At 38.8% G+C, this 25,462-nt stretch overlaps 1 protein-coding gene across 1 annotated transcript in view; it reads left to right on the forward strand.

The window, feature by feature from the left end:
* Positions 1–25,462, forward strand: part of ABCC8 (ATP-binding cassette, sub-family C (CFTR/MRP), member 8) — an 82,890-nt gene that overhangs the window by 28,813 nt on the left and 28,615 nt on the right. Inside the window, exons 10-20 of the mRNA XM_009892047.1 lie at positions 1,498–1,632; positions 3,091–3,253; positions 8,012–8,052; positions 8,353–8,498; positions 12,960–13,065; positions 13,286–13,396; positions 15,385–15,460; positions 15,553–15,658; positions 20,293–20,328; positions 21,915–21,950; positions 25,125–25,223. Of these exons, the coding sequence (XP_009890349.1) occupies positions 1,498–1,632; positions 3,091–3,253; positions 8,012–8,052; positions 8,353–8,498; positions 12,960–13,065; positions 13,286–13,396; positions 15,385–15,460; positions 15,553–15,658; positions 20,293–20,328; positions 21,915–21,950; positions 25,125–25,223 (1,055 nt within the window). The remainder of the gene's footprint in view (positions 1–1,497; positions 1,633–3,090; positions 3,254–8,011; positions 8,053–8,352; positions 8,499–12,959; positions 13,066–13,285; positions 13,397–15,384; positions 15,461–15,552; positions 15,659–20,292; positions 20,329–21,914; positions 21,951–25,124; positions 25,224–25,462) is intronic.

Raw genomic sequence — 25,462 nt, forward strand, 5'->3', positions numbered from 1 at the left:
CTTTACGTTCATATTACTGCATGTTTCCCAAGTAAATACTGTGACTCATTTTAAGAGTCACATTTTAGATTAGTTCATCTGTGGAGAGGCATCAAAGCATTGTTAAGAAAAAAAAATAAATCTGTATTTTCTTTTGGTGTGCCTTAAATTCATGAAAATGTCAAGATGGAAATGTGGGATTTAAGGACTATGTGGTTTTTGTTGTTTTGTTGGGTTTTTTTTTCATGGAAACACCCAATTCCCATAAATATGTGTGGGAATGGATGTGCTGATAGCTACTGAGCTTCGACGTGATGGAAGATAGTGCTTCTGTGAGGGTTATGAGAGTATGCAGACACGCAATTATAGCAAGAATAGTAGATAATGCTTTAAGGAGATTTCCTTTTTTTTTTTTAATTAAGGGAAATTATGTATGAAATTAACTTTCTATTAATATGTCTTCTGATTTAATTTATCAGCTTATTCTGATAAATATATAGAGTGTTAGGGCTCCAGATTGTTCAGGAGTCAGTCATTAGAAGAGTGGTAATTAACATTAGTAGCTTGTATATCTTGTTTGCATTTATTGAGCTGCTTACAGTATCCCTTTCCATCCAAACTGTGGCTCACTAGATTCTCATTTATGCAAAGACAAACCTTTTTTTCTTAAGTAGTTTCTCTAACCTTTTTTTAGCAGTCATCGCCAACATGGTACTGTGCATCCTTAAAACAATTCCTCGCAAGTTTGTGTTAGATTTTGTTTGAATTGGAGGTTCTTAGTGATATGATTTATGATGTTCCTTTTTTATGTACTGGTCAGCAATAATGTCATGTTAACATTTAAAAGATCAGTTGTATTTTTAATAATATTTCATATTAGCTTCAATAGTAAGCAGAAGCATTACTTCTTCATGGAAGTCCCACGTATTGTAAACTAGTGAGTTCTGATCAAACTGAGAGATGTCATTTCTTCCCTGGTGTAAAAATGCTTAAACGTCAAAGAGGAAAAAAACCCCAAACAATCGTGAGTCAAAGAAAATGCATGCTATGTCATCTGCCCAGTGGGGAAAAATATTTAATAGTGACTGTAAAAGGAATATCTCAATGTGTTACTTGGAAGTATATTTTACAATAACTTTTAAATTTTATTTAAAGTGTTATTCATAAATGTATTTTTAAGTAAAGTTATTTTAAATAGCTGTGAGAGTTATAGAAGAAATGCAAATCTGTACAGCCTTCTACTCTTTGTAATGGGGAGTCCATGAAATGGAAATACACAGAACCCACAAGCTGGGGAGGAACACTAGGTGGATGTATTTGGTCCTCTGACAGAATATCCTGACTGATCAAACTCCACTATGCCAGCGATGCAGAATGTATGATGTTTGGGGGTAGGGTTAGCTGCAGTGGCTGTTGGTTTTGAACGTGCTGTCCAGTTACCCTGCAATTGGTCTTTGTGGTGCATACACAAAGTGAAGCCCTCCCAAGCCTTCCCCTCATTTTCTTTTCTCCCAACAGATAATTGTAGGAGTTCTTCTGCTCTACTACCTTCTTGGAATCAGTGCCTTAATTGGAGCAGCTGTAATCATAGTCCTTGCACCTGTTCAGTACTTTGTAGCAACAAAACTCTCACAGGCCCAGAGAAGCACATTGGTAAGCATCTTCAAACTCACACGTGATATAAATATCACCTTTGGTAATTATGCATTGGTGTGTGTTTGGAATTACAAAGCTAACCATGGACATTGACCAGGAACTGATTCACAAACATTTTGTAATGTTCAAGAATGTAAAGTTCAAGAATGTGAAAACATAAGTGTAATCAGTGAAAATGCAAGTTTTCGGGTTTATATTTTTCAACAAGTATGTGGTTACCTAAGAACAATAGTAAATGGTTGGTAATCATTGACAGAAATGAATGAATCATGCAGGGCAAGCTGTCCAAGGGGAAAGGAAGTAGGAACGCTGTGTCCAAACTCAGACCCCAGATACATCATAGATGTGGAAATCTATCAAACTGATTTATTTAAATAACTTCTGGGCAGTCCTAACTCCCACAGCATGCTCCTCATCCAGGGAACTTACAGGTCTGCTAAGTCATGAGCCGTTCCTTGATCCCTCACTTGGCTTGTTCTATAGTTTGACTCGCCTGCATCACTGCCAAGAAAGTTACCTTGGTTCATAGTAATCACCATGCCCAGCTGCTTTGAACCTTATCCCCACATTCAGGGACTGTTGCACTGCCAAGGCAGCGATATGAACCTGCAAGGGGACCCAGGCAGCTTGCTGAAATCTCTTCCACCACAAATCACGAGTGGTAATGAGAGTTATTTGTGCACATTCCTGTGTAAAAGTAATGCCTCCACAACAGTATACACCCTTCTAGAAATGTAGACAGCATTCATCCCTGTAGCATCCAAGCAGACAACATCACCCAGAAATTCCTGAAGATGGGAGCAGTGCATTTTGTGCTAGAAATGTCTCCACTTGTGCAATGTAGTGTGGAACAAAGATCCTTGAGCTGGCCTGAAAACTGGAAGCAGCATAACATCCAGTTATGTTTTACTGGGAGTATGACTTTACCAATGTATTATTGTGCCTAAGCCAGCTGGCCCTGCTCAGAGCCAAGGTTCCCTACAGGGTCACAGCTGCCTGCTAACGTGGCCTTGCTGCTTTGAAGCCTGCCATCTATGTTTCCACACTGTGTTGACTGGGCAGAGCAGTGTGCCCAGTCGTAGCTTGTCTGCACGTTCTGATCTCCTCTGTTCGTTGTCAGTGTGCCTGATGGAAATGCCGCCAGTGTGCTGGGAAGTAGAAGTCATGAGAGGCTGTCTTGCAAGTGATCGGAAAGCAGAGTAAAATTTTCAAGCGGAGTAAAATATTCAGTACAAGCTATATGATTTAGAAGTGCAAAACAATTGCCTGTTTGCTTGAGCTCTAGGGAAGCTCACTTTTGTGAAAAACAGTAACAAACCATCTGAATGGACAGAACTAGTAAAGTATACCTGAATGATTACAAGTGGCTGCATAAATTTTTTGTGTGATCCTTATGGTTAGGGGACAGCTGCTTTAATTACACTCTTTAAGTAAATACGCATGTAAATGTTGCAGGAGTACTCCAATGAGAGACTGAAGAAGACAAATGAGATGCTTCGAGGCATTAAGCTCCTTAAACTCTATGCTTGGGAACACATCTTTCACAGCAGCGTAGAGGAAACGAGACAAAAAGAAATGACTAGCCTCAAGTCTTTTGCCCTCTATACCTCCATATCCAGTAAGTCTCTTCCTTCATCCTAATCCACTGCTCAGCTGAAGTGCTGCTGCATTATTAGCTACTAATGAGTTTACCATTTCTCTGTTGAGATTGTTTCGGTTGCTTTACGCTCTGATCCATACTCCTCACTTTCCATTTAGTCAGACTTTCCATTTAATTCAGTAGAATTTTGCCCGTATGGGAAATATGCTTAAAAGAAAAAGTTAAGCGTTAGCTTTTCTCCAGAAAAGCTTTCAAGGGACAAGTGTTTCGCAGGCTGCTTTCAGCCAGCAATATTCTCCTCTATAACATTGCATTCAGGAAGAAGCCTTTGTTGGTGTTTCTTTTTCTTTTCCTCCTGCATTTTGCACCATACAATGTATCGTAATATGTGACAGGAATTGTCTTTGCATTGAAGCTACAACAGATGGTACTTATACTACGTTATTCAAAATTTGCATTTCTTATAAAAACAAGTGATTCTTAAGAGCATTTCTGTGTCCTAAAAAGGTAAAATATGAGAATCCTGGCAATGTCATCATTCCATATCCAGATTCTTTTGTCTCATGTTATCTTTCAAGCTGCTTTAAAGCATTTATCATCCTTTTAAAAAGATCTAGGGCCAATTGAACTCTGTATTTGAGGAGATCATATGCAACACCTGTATAATTGCTACTGTAGTACTTTAGAAATAATTGGTAAAGTCATATTGAAGAAAGCTGTTTGTATAATCTGTAAGATGTTAATGAAATGGAAATTTTTGAGAAGTATTCAAATGACACAAGCTACCTGTATAAATACCTTCTAGACTAATAAGGAAGGCTACTCTTTAGGAAAATAACTTCCAGTCTGGTTAGTATTATTTGATTTCATTCACCCAAGAGACATGCAGCTGACTTTCTTTCCTGCCAAATTGATCATATAGGAAATGTGCTCTGAGGGAAAGATCCTGATCCCACTGAATTTAACTGACATTAAGTTGAGGTTTTCATTGACTTCTGAGACCAGAATTTCTCTCTGGGGATCCTGAGCTCTCTGTGCATGGAGAGTAGTTTCCATTTTGACATAAACCAGAATTTAGCTGGAGTAGATTGTGTGTCCGGAAACTCCATCCTACATGCAAATCAACACAGATGGGCTCCCTTTGTTTGCACTGCTTCATGTGGCATTAAAATCTTTTTATAGTCAGAGCCACAGGTTCAGCTATAGGACTGGAGGAGCTGTGGAGGCTTATTTGATTTTAAATCCTCACAGTATCATTTGTAACAGCTACAAAAAGGTACGTTCATCCTAAGAGTACTGACTATTCTGGAAAGAAATAGTGACATAAATATGAAACCATATTATTAAAAACAATTCTAAATAGGTACTGATGCTTCTTGAAACACTTAATTTGCATTCTTGTTTGAATTACATGTCACATTTGCATGCGTGTAAGACACGGTAGATCAGTTTCTCAGCTGGGGTAAACCAAGAGAACTTTTTTATATTGTTACTGCATATCATTTTGGCTTATAAAGAGATCCTGTAGTTTCAGCCTGGGACTTCCCTACACACTCTGTCTTTAGCAGAAATTACACTGATCTTTGCAAAGTTGCACTTTAGCAGACTACATAGGGAACATAATATAGGAGGATTTGCTGGTTTTCTTACTACAAGTATAAATAGAATGTCAGGCATAATCAGCACAAAGCGTGTTTACTAATAATATAGTGAACTTATGATTTCATACTTTTAAGAAAAAAAAAGTGAAAAAGGCAGATAACAGCCAAGACTTTATGGATTATTGATCAATAGGAAGGCAGACACTTCCTAGAACAAAAAGAAAGTAGAAATGAAGATTATTTTTTTTATATATATACTTTTTTTTAATGTACAGTGTTGAATAGACTGTGGACTACATGAATGAAGGAATGTGGTTGGAGCTACTTCTACTCATGAGGAATAGATTTGCATTGGATTACAGTAAATATACCTACAAGGTTTGGGGCGGTTTTGGCTAGACTACAAGAAAATTCCATTTCAAGACCGCATGGAAATTGTATCTCATCTGCCTCGCTCCTGTGCCTGGATCCAGTTTGTACATATATGGAATTGTTCATGTGTACTAAAAGAGCTATTATAGTCATTAGCTCTTCCTATAATTTTAATGAAATGTACCCACCATAATCAAAGCTGGGTTGCAAAGTTGGTAGTGACACCTTTTGAGTTTTGACAGTGAATTCTTTAACTGTAGCAAATAAGATTCCTGTGTGATTTTTTTGATGCTGATTAGTAAAATTATCCTATGTTTAGTTTTGCAGGATTTGGTATACACTATGTACTCAGAAAAGACAGAGAAAGAAAGGAATGTTTTTTTCTATTTCTATGAATTTTTACCTAATCTGTCAGAGGCAAAGCTTGCTCACAGGAAAAGAACAGTAGTTACTATCCTAAAATATTTAAAAATGACTGCAAACGTGTTTCCCAGTTTTCAGTCTGCCTTTTTCCAGTAACAAAGTACTTTTGATTGAATCTAATTAAACCAAAAGTCAAACAAAATTTATGTTAGAAAACATTTTATTATTCTGAACACTTGCATAATTGAAAAAATAAAAATTAAAAAAAAAAAACTCTCAAATTCCAGTGGCTCAATAACCCTTTATGTGTTTGCTTGAAAGAAGCAGCTTAAAGTGAAGTCCTTAGATGTACTTTTGATCTCGCAGAACAGCAAAATTCAGATTGATTTCTTGGGAGCCACCAAGTGACCCCAGCTGTCTTAACTGCAGCGGGCTTTGCCCACCCTACAGTATATTTAACGTGTCCAGCTTTGTATGTGATGGGTATGATCTCATATTGTAGACAGCAGAAGAGCAGGCTCCATCTCCAAGAAGTTTACCAGCTTTGCTAGATTCCCCATCGGATTCATTCATAAAAGCAACTTTGTGTACTGCAGCAGTCTCAAAGGCAAATTGCAAATGCAAGGATTTAGTAGACCTAGGTAGTCCATAGTTGCAGGCAGCAAGCTTCACTTCTTTTTCAAAATTTCTATGTCATAACTACCTCAAGTTTATACAAAGTGTGACAGCTGGGCAGGAAGTAGAATCATTAGGAGAAATGAGAGTCTGAACTGAGGCTGCTTTGTCTTCCAACACAGAAAAGAACTTTTTCCTCAGAAAAATATTTTTTTTCCCTAGGGTGAGGAGTAAACTAGGGACTTCTAGGCTTTGATACATATGCATCTTTCAAAGGCTAAGCTTTTATTTTGGACATATATACACATATACCTATATTTTCAAACAGTCTCCTCTATCAAGGAATTAGAGCTACATGAAATAACTCAGCTATTTTATTTATGCTTGAATACAGAGTTTACAAGTATGTTACAGGATTCATTAAAGATCATCTAAACGTAGGAAAAAGGAACATCTGACAGTATGTTAAGTTCTTCAGGGGATTTTTGCTCGGAAAAGGATGGCCAAATGGTCAACCAGAAGTACTTGTGGGTCAAATGCTGACACTCTACTTCAGATGAAGTGACTGGGGAGTGTTTTTACTGTCTGAACATTGGCTGTACCTGCTAAGAAAAAAGATCACAAAAGAGAAGTTGCTAGCTTGCTGTTTTCTTTTTTGTTAAACGTGTAACATTAATTGTTAATTCTGTTTTAGCTATAGACTCTATATTATTTCTATTGTTTGCTTCATGAAATAAAATTGAGTGAAGGTCGAGATGAAAAGGTGATGATTAAATAATATCCTCAGGTTGCGGCAGAGGGGACAGACATGTAGGGTAAGATTGTAGCTCTGGTTCTGACTCAAGCTCCCAGATGGATAACTGGTTCTTATTGCATTCTTAACACACATTCCTGCCTGATCTAAAAGAGATCCCCATAGAGAAATGGTATTTGCTTGCTTCTCCCTATCCATCTGTTTAATAATGTCTGAATGCTGTAGTCTATGAGTTGCTATAGTGAGGGAATCTGGGGCACCAAGGCAGACGCTGTTCGAGGTCAGGGAAGAAACTGGTTCATTGTTTACATTTTAATAACTCAAGGCCCAGCTGAATGCAAAGCTTTACCACATTTAAGTACCATTAGAACCTGTATTGAGCTCCAAAGGTTATTCACAAAGTAGCCAAGTCTGACAAAGAAGGAGTAATTATGAGTAAATCCTCCATAAGAATAAATTAAGTCAACGATACAGCACAGGGTTGCGAATCTTTCCTTACCCTTTGAACTGCATCCTGAAACCTGAGGGGACCACAAAGCCATGTGCTTCAGAAGTGGTGCCCCAGAAGTAGGTCAAAACTTGACATACGTGCTAGTGTCTCTCCCAGGAGGTCCTGCCGCCGGGCTGTGGGATGAGGCAGAGCTAGGTATGCAGCCAGCCTGCGGGGCAGCCCCAGCGCTATGACCTGTGCAGCCTCTGCTGGGTCTCCTTTCTTCTTGCTGTCGGGTATTCAAGTCGCCTGTCAGACATTGTACCAGCTCGGCCTTTCTGTCCGTCGTGAGATGGAGACCTGCAGCATCCCTCGCCTGAACTGCGTGTGAGCTGATCGCCCACACGATTGTTGATTAGTCATCTGTGGTAGGGTGCACTGCGGGGTTCTGTCTGTTCTGATGGCATGAAGGGAAGCTGTAGGCATTTTAAAACAACGTACTGATCTGTGTAGATAGTTGTGCATTTTTCCTATCTTAAGCATAGAAAATACCATTGTAAATCAGTGCGAGTAGTATTTTAACATTTAGTATATCTGAATGGAAGTTGTTTCTAAATGTTCCTACATGTTTTCTTTCACAGTCTTTATGAATGCAGCAATACCAATTGCAGCTGTACTTATAGTAAGTATGGACTTTTCTAAGTAGTGTTAAGTACAACTACATTTTCAAGTATAAGTGATGTGGAAATGGGGAAGGAGGAGGACAGGCTGCAAACCTGCTACACATTTGCAATTCCTCTGGGAGAGAATGGAAGATGCCCACTTGTCTGTGACCAGAAGCAGCCATGAGTATGCCGCACTCCCCCAAATTGTTAAGAGAAAGATTCTGTTAACATTCTGTAAATGAATGCTTGTGAAATACAAAGTCTTTATGCATTTCCTTCTTTATGACAAAACACTGATGATGTCTGTATCTTTGTAGACATTTGTGGTCCATGCTCATCTGACAAGAAAGGCTGACTTCTCCCCATCTGTGGCATTTGCCTCCATCTCCCTGTTTCATATTCTTGTGTCTCCATTGTTCCTGCTCTCCAGTGTGGTTAGATCCACTGTCAAAGCATTAGTAAGGTGAGAACTATAAACTTACTATCTTTGCTACCACCTCTCTGACTTTTGAGAATGTGTCTTTTGCTCATTTTCCAAATGTAAGTTTAGAAATAGTGTAGTGATTATTTATGTTGTTGTTGTAAATTGCTTCCCAACTTTTTACTGTGCATGGTTCCCTTGGTTGTACCATGTGGGCGATGTTCTTTGCTGATAGAACTGTCACAACCAATATTTTGTGGTCCACAGCTAGTACTTCATAGTGTAGAATGAGCTGAACTATAGTGGTACTGCACGCAATATATATGCGGTAACAAGAAAGGAAGTGAAAACTTACTGAAGATGTAGTTTTGCAAATCACCCAAATTTCCCTCCGTCGAGCATGTAGAAGGGAAAAAGGTAATCATGGAAGCACATGTATTTCAACGTGTATCACTTGGGCTATGCTCGTCCCCCACCCCTCTGCCTGAGACATTGCCTGTTGGTGGCGAGTTAGACTTAAACAAACAAACAAACAAAACCCATAAAAATCACTGTTAAGTGTGGGAGTAAGTTAATGACTAAATGTCTGCTCCATACTTGATGAATTTTTACTTTCTGATGAACGTGTTAGAGTATTCAAAAACTGAAATAACAACCAGTAGAACTGCTGTTTATTGTGAGTCTTACTTTGAGTATCAACAGATTTGTGTAAAAACCTCTTAATGCTTTTCCTATGTGGTGTAACTCTGCCTGACTGATAGGGGAGGAAAAGAGAGTTTGGGCTTCTTACTTTATTAGGACCTCTTTCTGACCTCCAATATAGCTGTCTTAAGAGCTTGTCTAAACTATGGGACAGATACTGTATGCCAGCCCTGGCTTAATTGCCTTTGTGTCGCTTTGGAAATGGAAAGGAGACTACAGCAGGAGGCTGAGATTGCCCTCACTGTTTGGATATTCCCTGACAGTGCAAAGTCGCAGCTGTGTCCTCTCTCCTAACAAGTGTGAAATCTGAGAGCGTCAACGGCTGGCATGAAATGTTTGCAGCCACTCTGGTAGTCCCTAGAGTCATGGCTAAGACTGCAGCCAGCAAAGTATCTGGGGGCCCACACTGGCACTGGTAATGGACATTCATTTTGGCTTGTCTAAGAATTTCTTTGTAAATGAAGTGTGTGCCTGTTAATGCTGCAGGAACAATTCTAAAGCAATTAGTGTCAACCAAATATTAATTGTTGCTAGCCGGTAGTTGTTCATGAGTTATTCTGTAGTTATATTCTTGTTAGGAGGCTATTGCCCTGCTATTCGTAGTGCAGACAGGAATCCCCTGGTTCAAACTCTGTAACACAGTTGACATGATCCTTGCTTTCCTGGCTGTCTTCATCACAGTAACCCAGGTAGTGTTCCAGAGTGCGTTGCTCCATAGTGCTGCTGGTGCTACTCTAGATGTATCTTCTGAGTAACCCATCCTTCAGTGCAGTATTTTGGAAGCGTGTGCCAGGTATTTTCAACCCATGCAAACGCATACTTGCTTAAAAAATTCAGTAACTGTGTAAAAGCAGACAGTTATTCAAAAGCTGTGTTTGTGCCAGTTAAGCACAACTAATGTTTACTTTCCGCAACTGCATCTTGCTGTTACACTTTTCTGCTAATAAGTAGCTCATCAGTAAGACGGGGTAAAGTTAACCTAACTTGATAAAGTTGTAATTCAGCTTTCTTTAGGCTGAGATATTCTAATTGGTTTTAGCACGTGTACAAGACAGGTTCTGTAGAGACAGAAAGGAACTGTCTGAGTGAAGATGATCCAGGAGTGAAACCAGCATGTTAAGGATACTAAGAGGGTGTTACTGGCTTTGCATCTCAGGCACTTCACAACCCCTGCTCTGTTAATATTGGCTACAGTCTCTAATGCCAGATGCTATTAAGGACAATAATCTCCACAAATAAACTTGTCAGTATCTTTTATCATTACACATGTGCCCAACTGCAAAGCATCCTCATGGATTGTCATTGACACTATCAGAACAACTATGTGATTCATTGCAGTGATAAAACAGATTTAAAGCTTCTGTTCCACACAGGGCCCTTACAAACTTTCCAAGTTATGGGGCCAGGGTGTTTGCTTCTGGGAGGGGAATCTGTTGAAAGTTTTTAGAAAGGTGGCAAGCTCTGTTATGACTCTGAAAAGTTGTGTTTGGTTTTGGTTTTGGTTTTGTTATTTTTTTAAAAAGAGTGTTTATGCCATTGAAAATTAAAACTAAGCAGCCCATTGATGTATTTCTTAAATGTGAGGTCTTCAAGGACAAAGGTACAGTGTACAATTTTCCATCAGCAAAGGTCAAGTAGCAAGAGTGACTTTATGTATCTTACTGGGTTTAATATGAAACCGCTTTTTCAGTCAGCTGTGCAAATAACCATGTTTCAATCAATACGTCTATTCTGTGGCTTAAAAATAAGCTCCCCCGTGGAGATACTGCAATACTAGTGAAAGTCAGTGAGAGCTTTGCAGAGAACATTTGGGGTTTTTTTATTCTTTAAGAGTGTAGAATGGTGTGGCATTCTGAAATATGAGTTGCTGGCTCTAACAAAAGATTTTCTCACAGCTATACTGTTTTTCCTCAGTAATTGCCACAGGAGAAGCAATTCCAGCATAAAGCAGAGCATTGGGCAAAGGGCTTGCAGAGACAAGTTTTGGCACTTAGAGTACAGCCACCTTGATATATAACCTGAGAGCAAAAACCAAACTATTGGATGGTCTTGTTTGGGTATGCATGGTCCAAGAATATGTTTGCTGTCTTTTCCTCCCTCTCTAGACCCTGGAGCAGGTACACAGTGGACTTTTCTATCTTGTCTTTATACAAATGTCAGTGTAATTTTCCTGTGGAGACTGTAGGTGCAGCTGCATACCAACTCCATCTAGGCAGCATCTAAACCATTATTTAGTCCTTTTAAAGACATTTAAAATGTTCTTTTAAACATCTGGTTTACTGAACCAAAAAGGTAAGATTGTTCCTAGCCCTGTTTTCCAGAGTTTTGTGCAAATAGATACCGATATCTCTCAGGATGAGACATCTAATTTCTTTCTTTGGTATGATAGACCTTCCCATTAAGAAATTTTGGTCCTGCACTGAACCCAAGTTAATTATTACTCCTCTTGTCCCATCCCAAATAGTTATTCTCCCCCTTTTCAGTTGCATATATTGTAGCACCTGCTGTAACTAAATTCAGCCTACCGTACATCTTAGTCCTCAGCTGCTGTTAGCCATTAGCAAGTGGGCAGGTTGTCAGAAAAGATGTAGAACTAGTTCTCTCCTAGGGACTCCCCAGGTGGCTTCCATCTCTACTTGCAGAACAAGTGCTAACTGTACAGGGAGCCTGCCTTAGGCAGTCCTGGACTGCCTTGGTCCAGGCACTGTTTTGGCACTCCTGTGGTATCTCATGAGGGTCTTAGAGGAAACTAAGTCTCTTTCTGAAGAAGAAATCCCTGGCAGTGGAATGTGAAATAAATGCTGGGGGTTTTATTTTTATTTTTTAAGATTCGCATACTGACAGATAGCCACGTATCACTATGATACAGTGGCAGTGTTTGCCTGTTTCTCCCCAATTAGCCTAAGGCTAAATATTGAAATCCATTTTTTTACTGCTTGTCCATAAACTTATTTTTAGGTCCTTAAGGCCTTCTGGCACTTTATCATTTTGGAGACTGATAGTTAACTTATTTCCAGCTAATTGAGCCCTTTGATGTTGAGTTCATGATTCAATCCACTTCCTTTACAAATTTCATTTGCTGTCCCTGTGAGTAGATTAGACATACATTTTATAAAGTCAGGTACAGAGATAAAATTGGTGTCATGGTCTGTTAAATGTTATCATAAAGGCACATTATCTCTTAGCTAATTAAATCTTAAGCAGCTTGGGAAGATTTTATGCATTTTCCTTTGTTGCTGGTTGTCAGGATTCCTTTTATATCTCATCTGTTGAACGCTGTTCTATTAAGGTATATTCCTTTATCACGTTACCTCATACACTTCATATTTCATCGTAGTTGGTTGAATTTAACTCATGGTGTACTGATTTCGTCAGAGTCCTGGTGTTGATAAGGCTTTTCAGTAGAACTGTGCAACACTTCAATAACATGAATGACATTAACTCTGCCTTAGCACGTGGCTTCAAAATGAGCTACTGTTGAAGCTGGTCTGCATCCCACCAAGTGCCTGAAAAAAGTCTTTTGTGTATTCTCTCTGGTGGTATCAGAAAACAAAGGATTTGAGAAACATCTGCAAAAACCATTAAAATATCATAGCTGCTAGTAGGTAACAGGGCAGGTTTTGCCAACTTCTTTGCAGTAACTTCTCATTGCACATTTTCATACGGCTGTAAACAAAGTGAAAACAAACAAACAAACAGTGGTTTAAATACTAAAAGGGATGCTCTATAATAAACATTGCAGTGAACAAAAGTTTTGTAGTCCGGGTTGAGGTGTAATTCCATTTTTTTTTTCCCTTTTAGTGTGCAGAAACTGAGTGAATTCCTGTCAAGTGAAGAAATTGGAGAAGAGCACGATAAATCTTCAGAGTTAAGAAGTGCAGATAATCACAGCAAATACCAGGCAGTGGTGAGTAATGATGTTTAATGGCAGGTAAAGTGGCTGAAGTAATTTGTACCCAGAATAAATTTTTTACTTTTCCATTTCCTACTGATTATTTCTTGCAATTTGAAAAACTCTTTTTAATACCCTGAACTGTATAGGTCATAACATGGTTGCTTGTGTTGAGGATGTTTTGCTGGTACTACCACCAGTTACTGCATATTTCTGTCTTCTTGATTTTGCACAGCCACTCAAGGTTGTTAACCGCAAGAGGCCTGCCAGGGAGGACTGGAACAATTACAGCTCTCACATGAGAAGACCCATTAACATCACAGAAGCAGATGATTTTTGTGTAAAGGTGATATGAAGGTCACTCTAATAACACTTACTATAGCTCAATAATTGTTACTTTTGTATTCTGGTGGCGGTTTCAAATTCAAGAACCAGCATTTGATGTGAACTGTCAGACACTTGTGCTCATGTCAGATTAACCTCCGCCTTTCTTTTCCATGTCTTCCATTTTAAGAATTGACTACTGACCTCTATATCGTGATTAGCTGTGTATATCCCTCTAGATTTTACTCAGCAATTTTCTTTTTGAGGTGTTTAAGTCATTAGCCCTGTTCACATGACAAAAATTTCCGACTTGGAACATAGAACAGCCCACGTTGGAAGGAACCTTGAAAGATCATCTGGTCCAACCTTTTACGTATGCTTGACTCTTTCTTCCATTTCCAATGTTTGTACAGAAAAATGATATGAAGAAAATGGAAAAGAATTTTTTTTTAGACATTCCTAAAATAATCTTGTCATGGGTCTTCCCTTCCTCTTTTGGAATTCCTAGTAGCCTTTCAAGATGAAGTTAAAAACTAACCCCCAAAGACCTAACTTCTTTGAAGAAAACATTAAAATCACCCACACCACTTTGAAGACTGTTGCTCTTGATTTGCTATAGAAATGGCCAGGAGTAATAAAAATCCTGATGGTTGTTACAGTGATGACACTGTGCGTTTAGGAAGTCTGCTATGACATTTGCATTTCTGGCACAAGAGAATGAATAATTCAGTTTCATGGGACTAAGTAGGACAACCAGTAGTGCTTTCAGGGTGTCTTGGTTTTTTGGGGTTTTTTTAGAGGCTGTCATCTGACATGCTGCCTTGGTGCAGGTTCCTTCTTGAATAGACTTCCAGGAAAATAAGAGGAATATTTGAGAGATGGGTTTGGGTAGGGTGTTGGATCAAAAGACAGCCTGGAGTGACAACAAAGGAGTTTGTCACAAAGTAGAGGCCAGAGCAGTAACCTCTGTAAGGACAATATTTTTAAGTTCTTGATTAGAAAGCCAGGACCAGCGACAATCTTTGGCTCCATCTGCTGACATCGTTGTCACTGGCGGCACCTGGGTCAGGGAATTTCTGCAGTTATTAAATACCGTCTGTCTGCAGCATATTGCCCACAAAGAGGCATTTGTTGAGAGGATGCTCTGGCAGCCTTCGGTAATCTAAAGGGAGGAATGCTGCACTTTCTTTTGCTCATTTTTTCAGGTTGCTTCCCCAGATAAGAGTATCACTTTTTTCTCCAGGGTAGGATAAAAGTGTCCCATCCCACTCTTCTCAGATAAAAAAAATGTTGTACCTTGCACTGCTGAAAGGCTTTGAAGGCTTCAGTGGCTCTGAAAAAGTGAGAGAAGAGGGTCCTATGTAAATACAGGCCTTTTAAAATTGTCTCCTGTTTCCTATTTTTTACAGTATCCATGGAAATCTCCTCTATTTAAAGTCTTGAACAGGCTTTGTTTCTTGGTTTTAGTCTTTTTCAGTGAAAAGATTTCTGTAGCTACCAAAGTCTAGGTTATCTGAGAATCATACTGGAAATACAAAGGCAAATACTATAATAGGCAGCAACATCTAATTTCTGTGGAAAGTTTTGCAGATCAGCTTGGAATTTGGACTGTGTAATTGCTGTATATGCTGCAGTGTGTCTAGAGCGACATTCGCTGCTCTTCAGATAGCAAACCATGACCCTGTACATAATTTAGTCATGTTAGAATCATTTCTCTTATTTCACATGCCTACCTTACAAATAACAAAACAAAAGAAACCCTAAATAACAACTTATTTTTCCTCAGAAATTTTCCATAGTTTTCTAATTGTGCTTCCTTGAGTTCAAAGATTCTTGCACATCAGAATACAGGCCCTTACAAAACCAGTCACTTGAAGATGTTTCCTGCGTTGAGCAAAGGCTAACTCGGTTCCTATGCTCAGCATAATGAAAACAGAAAAAGCATCTCTGATGTTGAAAAAAGCTCTAAAGCTGGTTTTCTGTTTCTAATTTCTCTCCATCTTGGCATAGATCACAAATGGATTTTTCACTTGGACACCTGAAGGTCCTCCAGCATTGTCCAACATTGATATCCGAATCCCTCAAGGTACAAAATGGCATCGAATATACAGAATAAGATGTTTTTCCTTGAGCATTTGGTAAATCAGAAGCTTATATATACACCTTCCTCTCTCACAGGTCAGCTAACAATGATTGTGGGACAGGTTGGCTGCGGTAAGTCATCTCTCTTGCTAGCCATACTTGGTGAGATGCAGAAGATCTCTGGGAACATATTCTGGAGCAGGTAGTGCTATTTAAAAATTCAAGCTTGAGTTGAATAGTAATGCAGAAAAAAGCCAAAATCTACCCTGGGAACCTGTTTGTGGAGTCGGGGATTTTGTAGGTGTACAGTCAAGATAAAAACCTTACCCTAAGTGGCAGGGGAGGACATGAGAGAGACACCCCAGCCAGGGTCACACAAACTTTCTGTTCCATTAATAGGAATAGATAACCATCTTTCGGCATTCTGCACTCCAGCAACATAACCTGAGTGAAATTGTAACTAATTTGGAAGGCTCACTAGGAGTAGTGCCTGGCTGTGCTTTTAGATATGTGCTCCATCCCAGCACTGGTCTAGGGCCCGAGAAATTAAAGAGGTTTTTTTTGTAAGTGGCAGTGACCTCAGGGTACTCTCCCCCAGTGCATCCGGCCTGATTTGACAAGAGGAAGATAGTCATGTCCTTCCCTCCTTTTCCAAGAGGACACAGCAGCTGTGCTCTGACAGCCAGTTATAGATTATACTTGTGTCTAACTTCTGTACTGGCCGTAAAGGGAAGGGAAAAAAATGCTACAACTCCAACAGCTGTACTGTTAAGGTTTGGTGTCTTGGCCCTCAAACTAAATGACAGGTGGTATAATATATTGCAACTCCTGTATGTGGTTTCCGGTAAATTACTGCCATCTCTAGTACACTGTCTGATCAATGCAGGTGAACATTTTTGGCTTGTTTATTTTACAGTACTAGACGTCCTAGCCATACAGGCTATACTTTACCTTTTGGGATACAATTATTTGTAGGTAAAGCTTGACAAATTGTAGAAGAAACTAGAGAAACAATTTTATTTCCAACTGGTTGGGAATGAAGGAACAACAGTGCAACTGTAAGTCAAATCCATGCACTCTGATGGACAAAGGGTTGTTGTTACCCAGTGGATTCTGCACTGATTTTGTGAAACAATTCTCGCAAATTCCTTGAGTGTTTGTAGAGAGACACTATTTATATCCAGCCTTCATGTGTAATCCAGTCACACTATTCAGAATTGCACGTGCTTTAATAGTAATAGTACATGGAGGGAAGGTTCCCTATTTTATAGGTGAGGAAAATGCAACATAGGAAGGTGACCATTTCAGCTGGTGAGGGAGACAAGAACAGAAGCCAAAGTTCCACAATGTGGTGATCTCTCCATTAAAACATACTTCCCTAAGCAGAAAATCAGAGTATGGTGAGGAACCATACAGAATCCCTGCAGCCTTATTAGGTGAACTAATTTCATTTCAGCAAGGCTGTAATTTTTTACCGATGACATAACATGATTAAGAAGTGTAATTTGAATGTCTGATGCTAAACTAAAACAGATGACATGATGTTTCTGATCAGACTGTGTTTTTAAATAGCACTTGTTTAGAAGTATGTGCTTCACAACAGTGGAAAGGTCAGAACTGGTTTTCATGTCTTCTATATGTGCCAAAGTATCACAAGGTAAAATTCAGTTCTTATCACATTTGCTTTGCTATCTGTCAGATATGTATAAAGGGGGTTGTGGCTGAAACAATCTTAGCACTGTAAGTGCTGGCTGCACTGGGACAGATTATGTTTTGTCTCATCTTTCAGAGCTGCTACCACGTGCACTGGTCTATTCAGAATGATAGATGCAGTCAGTGTAGGCTGCACACCTGCACTGTAAAGCTATCAGATGAAAGCTCCCTTAATTTTATTTTATTAATGCCTGACCAGGTACACGCAACATTATCCCAGGTTCAAGGAGAGTAGTCTTATCAAGTAATCACCAGAGCTCTTAGCCTTAGCTCAGGCAATAAAATGTGTTACCAAAATCAGCAAGATCCTTGTTACAGCTCTTTCTTGGGGATGTGACGAATGTTTGGCTTCAGTCATTCACGTTACAGAGTAGTCCTGAATTATTTCATTTCAAATTTCCTTCCCCTTCCCTTCCTCCAAGGTCACAGCTATGAAGATGAAGGATACATCCTGCTGACATGTCACTCAGTGCTCAGGAAATCTGGATTCTATTCCTGGCCCTTCCCTTGGTCTAATGGAGAGACTTGCACAAGTCATTTCCCTCCTCTATGCCTCCATGCTCTATTGATAAAAGAGGATTAACTGCCTATCATCTTTATTTGGTTCCTATAAAAATTATTTGTTTCAAAACACTAGAAAGAAATGTAATTTATTCCTGGTCTAGGAATTGGCTAATAAGAAGTGAGCACTGGCTCATCTGTGATTTTATTTTGTTGTTTGTATTACAGTGTGTGCCTGGAAGATCCAGCTCAGATTACTGCCCCTTGTCCAAAGCAGTCTGAGAGCATCTCCGCATAAATATTTTATAATATGGTTAGAGATTAACAAAAATAGAGAAATCATTATTTACATTCTGAACAGATGGTAAATAGTATTGATTTGACTGGTTATTGAGTAAATAAATATACTATATACCATGTTAATTTCTTGTGGGCAGTCTCTCACTTTAAATAGTCCCAGTTCAAGTCAAGGGAGGAGTTTATAGTAGAAGTCTTTTTAAAGTAAATAATATCAGAAAATTGACCAAAATGAGAAATAATTTGCTCAAATAAAATTATGTAATTTGTTTCTAAACAGGACGTATATACTCCCATGTGAATCTGGAGTCCTTATAATGTGAAGGAAGTGCTAAATTTGTTAAGGTTGTTAACAGTAGATTTTCTTCTACTTGATGCAGAGTTGACTTTTAATCAATTGACAATATTTTTAAAGTTATTTTGATGCATAGAAAGTACATTGATTTTTATAAATATGTGTTTACTGGAGTTTTCAGAAACATACAGGTACTTTATTTTATTTAAATTGGAAATAGAGATCTGAAGGCTTAGAAATCTCAGTAGGCACATATTTGCATCTTTAGACGTCCATGGACCTTGAAAAATGAGATCTAGAGCTCATTATCAAGCATACATTACTTCAACATCTCAGCACTGGTAGGAGATAAATGCATCCTTACTTGCCAGGAGGAAGCAGGAAAAGGGGGAAAGCGGGGATAAAACAAAGTCAAAATGGGAAAAAGTGGGTTGAAACGGCTGAGCTAAAACTCCAAATGGAGAATGAATTTTTTCCAGCTACAGAACAGAAACACTGATCAGGGAATTGATCTATGAGTACTTGCGTACGCAAATTGTGACAGCTGTGGCTGTATAGCAAAAGAACATGGTTAAGGAAGTCAGGACATTGCTGTGCACTGCTGCACCTCGTGTTACTTAGAGAATCATTTGTGCCCTGTGAGCGTGGTGCCTTGCCCTGCTTTCTGAACAGAAACTGGAGCAAAGTTTCACACCCACAGTAAGCACAGGTAAATTGTGCTAGCCACCAGGCACCCTGCCTGATCTTTGCTTCTTGAGCTACACTGATGGATTATGAGAGCTGCACAATTTTCTGCCTCTCTTGCAGGCTGGTGTAGGAAAAGAGCACAGTGGAGGGGAGATGCTGTCATGCACAAATACTACATGGTGCAAGTTGTCAGGGTGTTCCCTGGTAGAATGGATGCCTGGTCTTCTTCAGGGTGGTTCACAAAGCAGGAACTGATGCTTGTTGTTCAGGGTCCTTGTGTTGTGCATGGAAGGGTTGGAAAAGATATTCCCTATTTCAGCCCCTTGATAGTCTCTGTAATGAATGTGTTGTTTCTTAATGATATGCAACAGGTTCATGGGTTTTTGGAGGAGGTGCCACTGAGGTCACACTGTCACTAAAGACCAGTGGAGTGTGAGGTAACTGTGGAAAAGCTTTGTTCGGTACACCGAGCATTGGAATAAAGGTGCTAGTGGCTGGCTAACTCTCTCAAATTCTACAGTAAATTGAATTTAGATGCGGTCATTTTTGGAAATATCTCAAACCTTTCAAACTGCAAGTGTAGTTTTCTTTCCTGGATATTTCTAAGCAAATGGTGTTAGTATAAAGTTAATGAGACTGTTCTCTTTAAAGCACGAAAAACTTTGTTCCTCCTTGATTTTGTTTATACCGCTTGACACAGATTTTTCATTCTCTTGAATGGAACTGAATTTAGCATCAGGAATAAGTATGGCCAGTCATCCTGTCAAAACAACTCTGTCTGTGAGCATCTTGGTACATGTTCAAAAATAGCGAAACCAAAACCTGTCTGTCCCCGAGACCTGCCCGTGTTTCCTTATACAGGCACATCCCCCCCAAGGACAGGGCTGATACAGAACACAGCCTGTTGCGAGTCGACTGAAGGCAGGATTTGGGGTTCAAACTGACCCATCATATGCTACAAAGTTGCAGTTACTGCCATGGAAAATACTGCCAGTATCACAAATTATCAGTTTGTTTTCCCTGAAAGTGTCCTTTTTTTAAACTGCATTCTTGTCACACTAGGACTTCTTAGTTCTGTTAGCAACTTCAGGACAGAGTGGAGGTGATTTTTTTTTGTTGTTGAGTCAAATTAAATGTTTATAAGGAAAAAAACTGTCACCAAATTTTTTTTAACTGCTAAAATCAAGTCAGTTTGTGTAGAAGGAACAGATGCTGTGCTGCAGCTCTGTGATAAATACTGTTTGCAGTCTGTGCACTAAGTGGAATTTAATAGGGTTTTTTTCTGGGGCAGATTGCCTGTGCTTACTTAAATAAACAATCTTTGCTTTCCATTTGTGATGCAGCTGTACTTCTGACAGTGAGACGGGGGAAGATGTCAGGTATGGTATTGTATATGACTGTTGGTCTTCCTACTAAATCGATTGCAGTAAAAGGAACCAAAGGTTTCTAAAATCTATGCTTAAGATTTTGAGTCAGAATTCTGAAAATCAGTGAAACTTTCACTGTCTTAATTAGTTTAGGATACAATTTTTGAAACCACATATGTGACTTACGAAAATAAGAGATGGATTTCCTTTATGGTAACATTACTGTTTGGTAATTTTGAAAATCATATTGTAACTTTCCTGTATGTCTTTGAAAATCCTTCCCCTAAAGTCTGAAATAGATTATTCCCTAAAGCTACACTTTAAACAACAGTATCAAGTATTGCTTTAAAGGTTTCATTTATTAAAGCAAATTCTCCCTATTACCCTTCTCTTCATTCTTTATATCCTGTCATAAATTTATTTTCTCACCTAGCATTCTTCAGGAACACACAAACTGAGAAGTGTGAGGAGTAGCAGATTAGTCCATCTGTTGGTTAGGGATCCGTGCATGGAAATTATTTTCACCGAAATTAACATAGCTCAGCTTGGATTTTGGCAATAGGTACCAAATCAACTGAGGGCAAAGCTTTCTGAGATGGTTGTCATTTTAGTGTGGCGCACAAACCTCCAGAATGGTAAACCTTGTAAAAGTGACAATCCTATCCTATCCCTGCTGAAGCCAGTGAAAACTTTGTTACTGAAATCAGCAGAGGAAAAACATCATATGATGTCCCTTTTCTTGACTTATGCTAAACTCTGTGTCTTCTACTGACCAGAATAGTTTCTTCATTTTGTGACACACCAACTATTCTACTGCCTTTTCTTTAGATTTATCAGCAGCCTCTTCTGTCCCATTTACCAGACTTGTTACCTGATTGTCAGACCAAGTCCTGCAAAACTTCTGTTCCCATCCTTGTGTAGTCTAAGAGGGAGTTTCATGTATCTAACAACTAAGCCTTATGGTAAAAGATACTTGGAAATCTCACAGTTCTTTCTGTGTAAGAGAGACTGCAATTTCTGAGTCAAGTTAAAGTGAAACTATTTGAACCCATTAAGATATAAGAGAAATATGATCAGAATTAGTCATTCACATGTTTGTTATGGGGATGGACAACAAACAGTAAGATAACATGCACAACCGTATGGCAAGCATATTAAAAAGTAGGAAAGAATACTAGACTGTGTGAAACAATTACATTATTATAGGTTCTCGGAATCCTGGTTATGTTGGGTAAGTGCTGTGGTGATATGTCTTAAGGTTTTGTTGCACTAGCATCCTGTGGGACATTTTTGGTGTTCTCAGAACAGAGAGTATTTTGAGCCAAAGTCTGGTGGGGTCCTGAGCATTTGCTCATAGATGTTGAATACTTTCTACAGGGTTATTTAGCCCTTCTGAAAACTGAAGCTTTAACCATACCTTTTTTAGGTTAATGTCACATAGTTCAGAATTTTAGCATACTTGAGAGTTTTATTTCTGTTATTATGTCATTTTGTTGCATTTTTAGTTATAGAATAGTGATAGTATTTTAAGGTATTATTTGCATTGTCTAAAATAATTGATTTAAAAAAAAAAAAACCCTCTTGTTTGTTTTCTGCAGCCCAGAGAGAGAATCTCCCATTGACACGGAATTCAGGTACAACACTTTAGAAACTAATGGGAACCTCCAGAGGTCCCTTCCAACCTCAGTCATTCTGTGATTCTATGAACATTCTTCAGAAGTGTCTGCACTTAATGAGTTGTTCCTCCTTAGAAGGCAAATGGGTTGCTCTGTATGCAGCTGCTGCAAGATCTAGAAGTAAAAACAAGCGAGTGACCCTTGCAGTTTAATAATGGCAAAAAAAGTATGCTCCTGAATACTCAGGACTGGAAATATCAGAATGTTCTGTTACCTATCATCAGGCTGAAAATAATGGAAGCTTTTTTTTTTTCCCATGCAGTAATAGTGTAGGACAGGACAGTACACTGGAAGTCAATGATCTTCAAGGTCCTTTCCAACCAAAACCATTCTATGATTCTATGATTTCTGTCATATTTGGAGAAAATTTGATTTTAAGTTGTTGACTGATATTAGAAATTCATTAATTCTGCAGAATAATCAAGATAAAACTGTAGTCAGCAATCCAAAACACACAGGAAAGGCTCTGCAATGTGTTATTTCCTCTGCCGTTATAATCGTAACTCCATTGCATTTTAAGTGCATCTATTTTCTTTTAAAAATCACCAACATTTGAGACTGGGTAGGTTTATTAAGGTACCAAGATTCATATATGAATGTTCCTTAACTCATCGTATTTTCAGTGATCTTGAACACGTACTGAGCCTACTGGACTTAACAAAATGAATTGTGAAGATAGACTAATAACTTCAAGCAAACAATCTTGACAACGTTGTTTCTGATTTTAAATTAATGAACAGGCTTAATCCTATATTAGCTAAAGCACAGGGAGCTCAGGGAAGGTTTTCCCTATTTATTCTAAGGTTGGATTTTGCTGTCTGCCTCTGTGATAATTGAGAGACTAAGGTCAGTCTATCCTATATCATCAGAGAAAAAAAAAAATCATACTTCATTGATGAAAACACATGTTTATGCAGGCAGGGGGTAGGAGGCAATTACTTCCGCCTGCAGAATAAATCCTCATAAGTCTTTGTCTGCGAAGCCATTTGTTTGCACTCAATCTTTTAAGAATGAAACCTTAGGTAGGCTCAAGGCAGGCTTTAAGAGAAAGTGTTACACACTCCATTTCAGAATATTTTGTTCTCTGGATTTTTGGCCACATATTTCTCATGGTTTCAGTAAAAGTTTTGTTTGATTGCCTCCTTACTGTAAGAAGCACTGTAGACGTGCAATAGATTTCTCATATGATCAAACACTTGCAAGCTTTTTGCTTCTGTCAAAATATGATGTGCCCTGATACGTCATCCTAGTGTCAATTTGCAATTAAGATTAATTTAGAGGGGTTTGCTAAATTCTAAATCTGTAATGAATTTTGGCAAGCTCATTGCTTGTTCCCAAATTCCTTGCAGTAATTAATTCTCATTGATGGCCTAAAAGCAGAACGTAAGCCAAACGTGAGTGGTATTCCCAGACATTGTACCGGTTCTCGGCATGGAGTGCGTCATACTGGCAGTGCCTATATCTTCACTGAACAAAAGAACACATTTTATAAAAGTTGTAAAAACTTTTTCCTCAGAACTTTGCTACTATTTTTCAAAAAAATAAATGAGAAGTAACTTTTCAATTGCATTGAGAATTAAGAGCAGCACCATTTCAAGCAATGAAAAGGAGGGGAAGGGAATACATGTTCAACTTGGAATGTTCAGAACAATTTTTACTCAATCATTGTAATGAGAATTTCATACTAATTGAAAAAATGCTTTCCCTCTTGAGGCTGAACTGAATGCTCTTTGAATTAGATTTTGGGACTGTGGGCTGCACTGCTTAGGGGATTTTCTCTGTCTTTTATTTTTCTTTTTTTTTGTTTCTGTTTCATTTTCCAATAAAGAGAATTCATAAAACGTAATTAAATTCTAACGAGCCATCAGACATTTGAACTTGGAAGCATGTTAGCAGGGTAGCATAACTGTGTGTTCTTTCAGGTCATCAAAGAAAATTGGATCCTATAATGACTTCTAAGCAACCTTGGTGAAAGCCTGAAAAAATGAGCAGGGCAAGTGACCTTAACTCCTGATAAAAAAAAAAAAAGAAGATAGTGTGTCTGATGTATTTTGGCAGCTCATGGTTTGAATTGCATTCAGGTCGATCTAGAAAGAGGCTGCTGTAATGGCTGTCTAGCAGACAAAGGCTACGTTTGAGTGAGAGGTCCTATCTTTTTATTGGATTAGCTGATATAGCTGGAAGGAAAACATATGCTTTTAGGTGTACGATCCCTCTTTTGGCCCTTCTCTGGAGAAACGGTGATATGCCAATGAGTTTTCCAACAGTATCGGTTGCTCTAATAAAAAATGCTTCCTTTGTCCTAGCTCTGCCTTTCTGAGGTCTTTAGTGCACAACAGCCACAAAAGCACTGCTACTTAACTAGCAGGCACATACTTTTATTTTTAAATAGCAATAAGAATAAAATATGCGTGGTGAGATCCTATTGACCATACTCTTCTGATGATACATCACGGGAGCAATTCCACAGGGGGAAATTTAGCAAATATTTTTTGTCTGTGTTCTTTTTTCTTGTCTTAAAAGACATAGAAAGATTTTACCTATGGGTACATGTTTTCTTTATGACTCAAGTTCTCTTCTTAGAATTGGGAAAATAAACGTGTTGGGGGCAGGGGAAATTGCCTTTGTACATGTGTGGAGTTATTTTTTTTTAAACACCTTAAAAATACCATTTTAGAACGTCCCTCCTGAAATGTGTGGCCTAACTAGTGATCTGCTATACATTTTAATTTTTTTTTACTATTCTATCCAAACAGCTGAGATTCAGTGTTTGGTCATTTTCTTCCTACTATCCAAACCGAGCTGGGATTCAGTCTTTGGTAATTTTCTTCCTGCCATCCGCACTTCTCAAGAGGCAGCTTTACTGAGCTAGCCTCTCCAAAACCCACCTCACTGCAGAAAAAGAGGGAACAAACTAGAATTCAGTTAAGTGAAGAATTTCAGTATTCTGTTGGAATATTAACATCTTATGTATTTCCTTGATGGGAGAGATATTGATTGTCCTAAAGAAAGAAATGAAAGAAAGCATTTTTGAAGACTTATTGCCAGTTTCTTCCTTTACAAGAAAATTGTTTCCAAAAACGCCTACTGCACTGGTAAGCTGGGAACTCTGGGGTTTTGGTTTTTTTCCAGGAAAAGAGGATCAGTGGCATATGCATCACAGAAGCCTTGGTTGCTCAATGCCACAGTGGAAGAGAATATCACATTTGAAAGCCCTTTCAACAAACAGAGGTAACAGGTTTCAGCACTGCTACATGCTTTACTCCCCGTTTAGCTAAATAATGGAGGTGCACAGGCCTCAGTTCACACGAGTCCCCTTCTCCCTCTAGTAACAAGCATACTGCACCTGCCGGAATGTGACAAAAGACCTTGAGTTCTGCGCAGTCCCCCTTTGACCATGGTTTTCCTGAAGGAGGCAGAGGACAGAGTTCAGTCTTACTTGAACTTAAGTGTAGAAGTGTTTTCATTTC

This window comes from Charadrius vociferus, unplaced genomic scaffold, assembly GCF_000708025.1.
Source record: "Charadrius vociferus isolate BGI_N301 unplaced genomic scaffold, ASM70802v2 scaffold179, whole genome shotgun sequence".
Classification (NCBI taxonomy): Eukaryota; Metazoa; Chordata; class Aves; order Charadriiformes; family Charadriidae; genus Charadrius; species Charadrius vociferus.